General features: G+C 39.4%; 1 protein-coding gene across 2 annotated transcripts in view; it reads right to left on the bottom strand.

Moving 5' to 3' along the window:
- Positions 1-12,275, bottom strand: part of LOC128660608 (uncharacterized) — a 559,105-nt gene that overhangs the window by 88,639 nt on the left and 458,191 nt on the right. For both annotated transcript variants that reach the window (XM_053714534.1, XM_053714535.1), the window contains one exon: positions 3,779-3,826. In XM_053714534.1, coding sequence (XP_053570509.1) covers positions 3,779-3,826 — 48 coding nt within the window. The remainder of the gene's footprint in view (positions 1-3,778; positions 3,827-12,275) is intronic.

Raw genomic sequence — 12,275 nt, 5'->3', positions numbered from 1 at the left:
AACCTGAAAGCCGAGCTTAGAAACTCAGCCTATCCTGATGATACTCTATGGAATAAACACATTACGAGGGAACTCACAGACAAACCAGACCTACAAGTCACAACGCACACTATTCAAATGTGGTCTTTTTTGACCAAAAGACAAAACCTATTATCTAACCAAACACTAGTCTGCCCACTTAGATACCTACTTCCTAAAGATTTACAACATACATTAGATAAATGGGCCAATAAAGGCCTATATAGGGTTGCAGATTGGATGGATGGTAGGAAACCTAAGACATTCAACCAGATTCAGACCCAATTGGATTCAGTGAAACTACAATGGTTCCAATACCTGCGAGTCAATTCGGCAATTCAAGAATATATTAGAGACTTTCAGTCTAGTATATCCACTGCACTAGAGAGTCTGCTTAAATCCACACATAGACCGAAGGGGGCCATCTCCAAACTGTACATACAGATCCAAGCATCCAGTAACTCACTTAAATCTAAGATGCTCCTGAATTGGGAGATAGATTTAAATATGAACAAAGATAAAAAATGGTGGGATGACATGTTTAATTCAGCTTGTAAGGGACTATTAAGTGCAGATATGACAGAGAACACAATCAAGACCATGTTTAGATGGTACTTGACTCCGGTTAAAACCGCCCACATGTCATCTAGTCATAATCTGTTTTGTTATAGGGGATGCGGGGAAATAGGTTCATATTGTCATATGTGGTGGGAATGCGAGACAATACAAGAAACTTGGACTAAAACATCCAGTCTACTTAGCTCTGTCCTAGAGGAGCATATTCAGTTAACCCCGATTCAGGCTTTGTTACATGTGCCTCTACCACAGTTTAACAAGCAGATAAATACATTTATTAGAATCATTTGCACGGTCACTAGAACCTGTATTGCAAAATACTGGAAAACCTCAGCTCCTCCTTGGGAGGAAGTATACAGAATATCCCTAACGTACAGAATGTACGAATCTGCCTCGCAGGTGATGGAAACACAGGCACAATTTGAGAAGGTCTGGTTTTACTGGACATTGAACAGGACATCAACCACTGAGATTTAGATATTTTTTTTAGACGAAAAGAGGTGAGGAGACCTAATTGTTGACCTGTGGAGGGAGGTGGGGGGGAGACTCTCGGTAATCCTTTTTACTTTTTTCTTTTTGTTTTCGTTTTTGCCTAAACTGGTTATTAGGAGATCTAGAGAGGTTTGAAAAAGAGTAGCTTAGGTTTTCTTTTCTGTTAATTCTAGTTAGTTAATGTTACAGATTTTTTTTTTATTTACTGTTATACTCCTACGAAAATTGGTATTCAAGAGATATCACATATTGGAACCACCCGGAACCTGAAAGAAAGTAGGGTTTAACCCGACAGAGACTAGTTGACAGGAAGATAATGAACATTATTATAGTTCTCGATGATGAAGCAGGTTGAAGCCTCTACAAAAAGAAAACTATAAGGACCTCATGTATTATAACATGCCTGTCTTAAGCATTATACCTTGAATGTTAAGCTATCTGCAAATTGGCTGTTCCATTGATGTGTTAACACCTGCTGTATTTTGTATACCAACAATAAAAAGATTTAAACATAAAAATAAAAAATTTCTTGATTGAAGAAACTAAAACTAACATCTCACTTTACCTCTTCCTAGTATAACACAGGCAAAGAGAATGACTAGGGGTGGAGGGGAAGGGAGGAGCTATATATACAGCTCTGCTGTGGTGCTCTTTGCCACTTACTGTTAGCAGGAGGATAATATCCCACAAGGATGAAATCCGTGGACTCGTATCTTGTAGAAGAAATGAACAACAGCCAATCAGCATCAGCAGTGCTGAGGTCATGAACTCTTTTACTGTGATCTCATGAGATTTCTCTTAACTCTCATGAGAATTCATAGTAAACTTTCTTAAACTGAATAGGGGAATAAGATGAGAGTGCACAAAAGCTCAATCCCTTGCTTGTCCCGGGACAGACATACTGATTTGCTGCTTAGAAATCCTTTACAATGGGATGTGGCTACTGAATTTTTGAGGTAAAATGTCTTTCTTTTTTACGTAGAGATGTTCAGGTGATATTTTCTAGTCAGCTTTTCACAGCTATGCTGCATCACTTTCAAGTGTTTTAACATTTGGGTATCATGGCCCTTAAAATATACAGAGGGAGGCTAGGGAACTTCCCTGCGACACCTCACAGCTGTTGATAAAACTAAACTCTACTGAGAGTTCCACAGGAAAATCACAAGTAACTCCCTTAACCCTCTCTTCTAGGAACTATCCATTGAGGGTTTCCTTAGGAAGCAATAATTTTGCAGTACACTTTTTCATCTCTGCCTACCTCCTAGACGAGGCAAATAACTACTTGGGGGAAGGGAAAGTGGGAGGGAAACTTGAATGCTTTGATTGGGGTGTCTTTGCCGCCTCCTGGTGGCCAGGTGAACTCTCACTACTTGCTTAAAGGGACACTCAATCAAAATTAAACTTTCATTATTCACAGTCTTTTTATATTTAAACTTTTTGAGTCACCAGCTCCTACTGAGTATGTGCAAGAATAAGTGTGTATGCATTTGTGAATGGCTGATGGCTGTCACATGGTAAAGGGGGAGTGGAAAAAGACATAACTTTTAAAATTGTCAAAAAAAAAAATCTATTACTCATTTGAAGTTCAGACTAAGTGCTATTGCATTGTATTGTTATCTTTTATGTGTTGATTATGCAAATCTACTGTGTTGACTGGTCCTTTCCTTTCAAGGAATAGTCTAGTCAAAATTAACCGTTCATGATTGAGATAGAGCATGCAATTTTAAGAAACTTTCTTATTTACTCCTATTATCAATTTTTCTTGGTTCTCTTGTTATCTTTATTTGAAAAAGCAAGAATGTAAGCAAAAGAGCCAGCCCATTTTTGGTTCAGTACCTGGGCAGCACTTTCTGAATGGTGTCTAAACGTAGCCACCAATCAGCAAGCGCTAACCAGGTGCTGAACCAAAACTCCTAAGCTTACATTCAAATAAAGATAGCAAGAGAACAAAGAACATTTGATAATAGGAGTAAATTAGAAAGTTGCTTAAAATTGCATGCTCTATCTGAATCATGAACGTTTCATTTTAACTAGACTATTCCTTTAATGTAGAGTATAAGTTATATTTGACATTTTAACCTTTCTACAGCAAAATATTACCATGTTAGTTAAAGGGACACTAAACTCAAATTTCTTCTTTCACGATCCAGATAGAGCATGTGATTTTAAGCAACTCTCTAATTTACTCCTATTATCAATTTTTCTTCGTTCTCTTGCTATCTTTATTTAAAAAGCAGGAATGTGACGCATAGGAGCCGGACCATTTTTGGTTGAAAACCTGGGTTATGCTTGCTTATTGGTGGGTAAATGTAAGCCTCCAATAAGCAAGCGCTATCCATGGTGCTGAACCTAAAATGGGCTGGCTGCTAAGATTTACATTCCTGCTTTTAAAATAAAGATAGCAAGAGAACAAAGAAAAATTGATAATAGGAGTAAACTAGAAAGCTGCTCTATCTGAATCATGAAAGAAAACAAAATGTATGTTTACCTGATAAATGTATTTATTTCTTGACACAGTGAGTCCACAGGATCAGCAATTACTGCTGGCCAGGAGTGATATTCCCAACAGTAATTGATGATCCCGTGGACTCACCGTGTCATAAGAAAGAAAACATTTTTCATCCAAAGTCATGGTGCAGCCTTGCCGGAAAAAAAAACAAAAAAAAAACAATTAACAAGAGAACATATTTACCAAAAATTCCTGCAGTTCTTGGATACTTTCAAACTGAGGTGAATTTTCCTGTATAAAAGAAATTGAAAAAAGTGATATTTTAAACATATACTTACAAAATTTCTATAGAAATTATAAGGACTAACACAATAGAGCACTAGACAGGAGATGGAACCATCTCCATGTATCTATAAATTTGAATAAACAGCCATATAGAACCACTAAATAGTATGGTAACAACATTTTTTTCATGTAATTGGCAAGAGTCTATGAGCTAGTGACGTATGGGATATACATTCCTACCAGGAGGGGCAAAGTTTCCCAAACCTCAAAATGCCTATAAAAACACCCCTCACCACACCCACAATTCAGTTTTTACAAACTTTGCCTCCTATGGAGGTGGTGAAGTAAATTTGTGCTTGATTTTTATGATTTCTTCTGTGATATGCGCTTCTAAGCATTCTGAAGCCCAATTCCTCTCAGAGTACAGTGTTTGTCAGACGGTTGTGAAGAGAGTATCGCCTATTGATTTTTATGGTTTTCCTCGCGAGAAATCTTTTCAAGGGTTCTCGGTCGTAGGGATTCATCTCCTACCTCCCTTTTTAGATCGACAATATACTCTTATATACCATTACCTCTGCTGATACTTTTTCAGTACTGGTTTGGCTATCTGCTATATGTGGATGGGTGTCTTTTGGTAAGCATGTATCATTATTTTAAGACACTCTCAGCTATGGTTTGGCTCTTTATGTATTAATATAAAGTTTTAAATATATGTATTTTACTTATATTTGCCATGAGTCAGGTCTATATCTATTTCCCTTTTGCCGTCCAGCAGTTTCATTATGGGAATTATGTTTAGGAAATTTGTCTTACCTGGGGTATAGTCTTTTTTTCAAATTGACTTGTATACTTGCGGGCATATTAGGCTCATGAGGGCACAAAATGCTTTTATTTGTTGGTCATTCTTGGTGCAAGAAATGTTTTTGAGAGTGAATGTGCGTCTGTCATGACGCAAGTTTGTCATTTCCTGCGTCATGGCTAACAAGGAATAAACAGCATATATGATATGCTAGAATAGATGTATATGATGCATATATGCTATTATTATTATATAGGACATGTATACACAACCATACAATATCGGTACAACAACAAAATATAAAAGAAATACAAATGTGTATATATATATATATGTGTATATATATGAAAAAAACATAATTTATGCTTACCTGATAAATTTATTTCTCTTGTAGTGTATCCAGTCCACGGATCATCCATTACTTATGGAATATATTCTCCTTCCCAACAGGAAGCTGCAAGAGTCCACCCACAGCAAAGCTGCTATATAGCTCCTCCCCTAACTGCCATATTCAGTCATTCGACCGAAAACATGCAGAGAAAGGAAAAACCATAGGGTGCAGTGGTGACTGTAGTTCAAATGAAAAAATTACCTGCCTTAAAGTGACAGGGCGGGCCGTGGACTGGATACACTACAAGAGAAATAAATTTATCAGGTAAGCATAAATTATGTTTTCTCTTGTTAAGTGTATCCAGTCCACGGATCATCCATTACTTATGGAATACCAATACCAAAGCTAAAGTACACGGATGATGGGAGGGACAAGGCAGGTACTTAAACGGAAGTTACCACTGCCTGTAAAAAACCCTTTCTCCCAAAAATAGCCTCCGAAGAAGCAAGGTATCAAATTTGTTAAATTTGAAAAGTATGAAGCGCAGACCAAGACTCCGTCTTGTAAATCTGTTCAACAAAAGCCACATTTAAAAAAGGCCCAAGTGAAAACCACAGCTCTAGTAGAATGAGCTGTAATCCCTTCAGGAGGCTGCTGTCCAGCAGTCTCATAAGCTAAATGAATTATGCTTTTTAACCAAAAAGACAGAGAGGCTGCTGAAGTCTTTTGACCTCTCCTCTGTCCAGAATAGACAACAAACAAGGTGAACGTTTGATGAAAACTGTAGTAGCTTGTAAGTAAAACTTTAAAGCACAAACCACGTCCAATATTGTGTAATAGACGTTCCTTCTTTGAGGAAGGATTAGGATACAAGCATGGAACAACTATCTCTTGAGTGATGTACTTGTTAGATACCACCTTAGGAAAAAACCCAGGTTGGTACGCAGGACTACCTTATCCGTACGAAGGACCAGATAAGGAGAATCACATTGTAACACAGATAACTTGGAGACTCTACGAGTCGAGGAATTAGCTACCCAAAAGGAACTTTCCAAGATAAAGATTGATATCTATGGAACAAAAAAGGTTCAAACGGAACTTCTTGAAGAACCTTAAGAATCAGGTTTAAGCTCCATGGCGGAGCAACAGTTTTAAACACAGGCTTGGATCTAACCAAGGCCTGACCAAATGCCTGAACGTCTAGAATACCTGCCAGACGCTTGTGCAAAAAAATAGACAGAGTAAAAATCTGTCCCCTTTTAAGGAATTAGCTGACAACCCTTTTCTCAAAAACATCTTGGAGAAAAGATAATATCCTGGGAATCCAGACTTTACTCCATGAGTAACCCTTGGATTCATAACAATCAGATATTTACACCATATCTATGTTCAATTTTCCTAGAGACAGGCTTTCATGTCTGTATTAAGGTATCAATGACTGACTCGGAGAAGCCATGCTTTGATAACATCAAGCGTTCAGTCTCCAGGCAGTCCATCTCAGATTGATTCTATTTATATGGTTGAAAGGACCCTGAGGTAGAGGGACCTGTCTCAGAAGCAGAGACCGTGATGGAAAGGATGACATGTCCACCAGATCTGCATACCAGGTCCTGCGTGGCTACGCAGGTGCTGTCAAAAACACCAAAGCCCTCTCCTGCTTGGTCTTGACCTCCGGAGGAAATCCCACTCCCCCGGAAGAAAAGTCTGACGACTTAGAAAATCCACCTCCCAGTTCTCAACACCTGGGATATGGATAGCTGATAGACAAGAGTGAGTCTCTGTCCAGTGAATTATTGTAAGACTTCTAACATCGCTAGGGAACTTCTGTTCCCCCTTGATGGCTGATGTAAGCCACAGTCGTGTATATTGTCCGACTGAGTATGATGTACCTCAGAGTTGCTAACTGAGGCCAAGTCTGAAGAGCATGGAATATCACTCCCAGTTCCAGAATATTTATTAGAAGGAGGGTCTCCTCCTAAGTCCACTATCCCTGAGCCTTCAGGGAGTTCCAGACTGCATCCCAACCTAAAAGGCTGGCATCTATTGTAACAATTGTCCCATCTGACCTGCGGAAGGTCATACCCTTGGACAGATGGACCCGACATAGTCACCAGAGAAGAGGATCTCTGGTCTCTTGGTCCAGGTTTAACAGGGGGACAAATCTGTGTAATCCCCGTTCCTCTGACTGAGCATGCATAGTTGCAGCGATCTGAAATGTAGACGTGCAAACGGTACTATGTCCCTTGCCGCTACCATTAAGCCGATTTCATTCATGTACTGAGCCACCGAAGGGCGCGGATGGGATGAAAAAACACGGCAGAAATTTAGAAACTTTGACAACCTGGACTCCGTCAGGTAAATTTTCATTTCTACAGAATCTATCAGAGTCCCTAGGAGGGAAACCCTTGAGATTGGGGATAGAGAACTCTTTCCTTGTTCACTTTCCACCCATGTGATCTCAGAAATGCCAGTACTACGTCTGTATGAGACTGGGCAATTTGGATGTTTGACGCCTGTATCAGGATGACGTCTAAATAAGGGGCCACTTCTATGCCCCGCGGTCTAAGGACCGCCAAAGCGACCCCAGAACCTCCATAAAGATTCTTGGGGCTGTAGATATCCCAAAGGAAAGAGCTACAAACTGGTAATGCCTGTCTAGAAAGGCAAACCTGAAAAACGATGGTGATCTTTATGCATCACAATGTGAGGATAAGCATCCTTCAAATCCATTGTAGTCCTCTATTGACTCTCCTGGATCATAGTTAAGATGGTACGAATAGTTTCCATCTTAAATGACGGAATTCTGAGGAATTTGTTTAAGATCTTTAGATCCAAAATAGGTCTGAAGGTTCCCTCTCCTTGGGAACCACAAACAGATTTGAGTAAAAACTCTGTCCCTGTTCCTCTCTTGGAACTGGATGGATCTCGTACACAATGTAAGAATGCCTCCTTCTTTATCTGGTTTGCAGATAATTGTGAAAGGCGAAATCTCCCCTTTTTTTGGGGGGGAATCTTTGAAATCCAGAAGATATCTCTGGGATATAAATTCCAATGCCTAGGGATCCTGGGCATCTCTTGCCCACGCCTGGGCGAAGAATGAAAGTCTGCCCCCTATAGGATCCGTTACCGGATAGGGGTCCGTTCCTTCATGCTGCCTTAGCCTGCTTATCTTTGTTCCAGGTCCGATTGTCTCCAGACCGCCTTGGACTGAGCAAAAATTCCCTCTTGTTTTGCCTTAGAGGAAGAGGATGCCACACCTGCCCTGAAGTTTTTAAAAGGCACGACAATTAGACCTTTTTTTTTTTTTTTTGGCCCTTGATTTGGACCTATCCTGAGGAAGGGCATGACCTTTTCCTCCAGTGATATAAGCAATAATCTCCTTCAAACCAGGCCCGAATAGGGTCTGCCCCTTGAAGGGAAGTTAAGTAGCTTATTTATTAAAGTCACGACAGCTGACCATGATATAAGCCATAGTGCTCTGCGCGCCAGTATAGTAAAAAACAGAATTCTTAGCCGTTAGTCTAGTCAAATGAACAAGGCATCAGAAAACAAAGGAATTGGCTAGCATAAGCTTGTCAAATATATTCATCCAATGGAGTCGCTTAACTGTAAAGCCTCATCAAGAGACTCAACCCAGAACGCCGCAGCAGCAGTGACAGAAGCAATGTATGCAAGGGGCTGCAGGATAAAACCCTGTTGAATAAACATTTTTTATCCATTGGATCTAAAAAGCACAACTGTCCTCATCAGAGGTAGTGGTACGCTTAGCTAGAGTAGAAACTCTTCTCTCCACCTTAGGAACTGTCTGCCAGAAGTCCCGTGTGGTGGTAACTATTAGAAAACATTCTTCTAAAAAATAGGAGGGGAAGAGAACGGCACACCTGGTCTATCCCATTCCTTATTAAAAAAATTTTAGTAAACCTCTTTAGGTATTGGAAAAAACATCAGTACACACCGGCACTGCATATTATTTATCCAGTCTACACAATTTCTCTGGCCCTGCGATTGTACACATTCATTCAGAGCAGCCAAAGCCTCCCTGAGCAACAAGTGGAGGTTCTCAAGCATAAATTTTAAATGTAGAAATATCAGAATCAGGTTAAATCATCTTCCCTGAGTCAAAAAAAAAAAAAATCACCCACAGACTAAGCATATTGTGAGGTAGTATCATACATGGTTCTTAAAGCGTCTGTATGCTCTGTATCTACCCCCAGAGCTAACTGCTTTCCTTTAATTTCAGGTAGTCTGACTAATACTGCTGCCAGAATATTATTCACCACCTTTGCCATGTTTTGTAAAATAAACGCTATGGGCGCCCTTGATGTACTTGGCGCCATTTGAGCGTGAGTCCCTGAAGCGGGAGTCGAAGGGTCTGACACGTGGGGAGAGTTAGTCGGCATAACTTTCCCCTCGACAGAATCCCCTGGTAAAAGAAACGCTATGGGTGCCCTTGATGTACTTGGCGCCATTTGAGCGTGAGTCCCTAAAGCGGGAGTCAAAAGGTCTGACACGTGGGGAGAGTTAGTCGGCATAACTACCCCCACGACAGAATCCTCTGGTGATAATGTTTTTAAAGACAAAAAATGATCTTTATTGTTTAACATGAAATCAGTACATCTGGTACACATTCAAGTTGGGGTTCCACCATGGCTTTAAAACATAATGAATACAGAGCTTCCTCTATGTTAGACATGTTAGAACAGACTAATAATGAGACTAGTAAGCTTGGAAAACACTTTAAATCAAGTTAACAAGCAAATATATAAAACGTTACTGTGCCTTTAAGAGAAACAAATTTTGTCAAAATTTGAAAAACAGTGAAAAAAAGGCAGTAAAATACTGCTGATACCGAAGTAATGTAAGTAAAGCCTTAAATGCAGCGATAGCGACTGGTATCAGGCTTATTAATAGAGATACATACTCTTATAAAAATGTGTTTTAAAACGTTTGCTGGCATGTTTAATCGTTTTTTAACATATGTTTGGTGATAAAACTTATTGGGGCCTAAGTTTTTTCCACATGGCTGGCTTAAATTTTGCATAGAAACAGTTAACTGAAGCTTCCCACTGTTGGCTGTGGCAGTTTGTTGTGTCTGTTTTTAAAAACGTCTATGTAATTTTTTTGATCTGTTTTTTGCATTAAGGGGTTAATCATCCATTTGCAAGTGGGTGCAATGCTCTGTTACCTTATTACATGTACTGTAAAAATTTAGTTTGTTTTCTTAGTCAATTCCCTTCCTAAAAAAATATTTTACTGCACATACCTTATCTGCAGGAAAAACATAATTTATGTAAGAACTTACCTGATAAATTCATTTCTTTCATATTAGCAAGAGTCCATGAGCTAGTGACGTATGGGATATACATTCCTACCAGGAGGGCCAAAGTTTCCCAAACCTTAAAATGCCTATAAATAAACCCCTCACCACACCCACAATTCAGTTTAACGAATAGCCAAGAAGTGGGGTGATAAGAAAAAAGTGCGAAAGCATATAAAATAAGGAATTTGAATAATTGTGCTTTATACAAAATCATAACCACCACAAAAAAAGGGCGGGCCTCATGGACTCTTGCTAATATGAAAGAAATGAATTTATCAGGTAAGTTCTTACATAAATTATGTTTTCTTTCATGTAATTAGCAAGAGTCCATGAGCTAGTGACGTATGGGATAATGACTACCCAAGAAGTGGATCTTTCCACACAAGAGTCACTAGAGAGGGAGGGATAAAATAAAGACAGCCAATTCCTGCTGAAAATAATCCACACCCAAAATAAAGTTTAACGAAAAACATAAGCAGAAGATTCAAACTGAAACCGCTGCCTGAAGTACTTTTCTACCAAAAACTGCTTCAGAAGAAGAAAATACATCAAAATGGTAGAATTTAGTAAAAGTATGCAAAGAGGACCAAGTCGCTGCTTTGCAGATCTGGTCAACCGAAGCTTCATTCCTAAACGCCCAGGAAGTAGAAACTGACCTAGAAGAATGAGCTGTAATTCGCTGAGGCGGAGTTTTACCCGACTCAACATAGGCAAGATGAATTAAAGATTTCAACCAAGATGCCAAAGAAATGGCAGAAGCTTTCTGGCCTTTTCTAGAACCGGAAAAGATAACAAATAGACTAGAAGTCTTACGAAAAGATTTCGTAGCTTCAACATAATATTTCAAAGCTCTAACAACAACCAAAGAATGCAACGATTTCTCCTTAGAATTCTTAGGATTAGGACATAATGAAGGAACCACAATTTCTCTACTAATGTTGTTGGAATTCACAACTTTAGGTAAAAATTCAAAAGAAGTTCGCAACACCGCCTTATCCTGATGAAAAATCAGAAAAGGAGACTCACAAGAAAGAGCAGATAATTCAGAAACTCTTCTGGCAGAAGAGATGGCCAAAAGGAACAAAAAACTTTCCAAGAAAGTAATTTAATATCCAATGAATGCATAGGTTCAAATGGAGGAGCTTGAAGAGCCCCCAGAACCAAATTCAAACTCCAAGGAGGAGAAATTGACTTAATGACAGGCTTTATACGAACCAAAGCTTGTACAAAACAATGAATATCAGGAAGAATAGCAATCTTTCTGTGAAAAAGAACAGAAAGAGCAGAGATTTGACCTTTCAAGGAACTTGCGGACAAACCCTTATCTAAACCATCCTGAAGAAACTGTAACATTCTCGGTATTCTAAAAGAATGCCAAGAAAAATGATGAGAAAGACACCAAGAAATATAAGTCTTCCAGACTCTATAATATATCTCTCTGGATACAGATTTACGAGCCTGTAACATAGTATTAATCACAGAGTCAGAGAAACCTCTTTGACCAAGAATCAAGCGTTCAATCTCCATACCTTAAAATTTAAGGATTTCAGATCCTGATGGAAAAAAAGGACCTTGAGACAAAAAGGTCTGGTCTTAACGGAAGAGTCCACGGTTGGCAAGAGGCCATCCGGACAAGATCCGCATACCAAAACCTGTGAGGCCATGCCGGAGCTACCAGCAGAACAAACGAGCATTCCTTCAGAATCTTGGAGGTTACTCTTGGAAGAAGAACTAGAGGCGGAAGATATAGGGAGGATGATACTTCCAAGGAAGTGATAATGCATCCACTGCCTCCGCCTGAGGATCCCGGGATCTGGACAGATACCTGGGAAGTTTCTTGTTTAGATGAGAAGCCATCAGATCTATTTCTGGAAGTTCCCACATTTGAACAATCTGAAGAAATACCTCTGGGTGAAGAGACCATTCGCCCGGATGCAACGTTTGACGACTGAGATAATCCGCTTTCCAATTGTCCATACCTGGGATATGAACCGCAGAGATTAGA

This window comes from Bombina bombina, chromosome 5 (genome assembly GCF_027579735.1).
Source record: "Bombina bombina isolate aBomBom1 chromosome 5, aBomBom1.pri, whole genome shotgun sequence".
NCBI classification, from domain to species: domain Eukaryota; kingdom Metazoa; phylum Chordata; class Amphibia; order Anura; family Bombinatoridae; genus Bombina; species Bombina bombina.
Note: the sequence above shows the minus strand (reverse complement) of the source record. Positions and strands in the feature narration are given on the sequence as shown.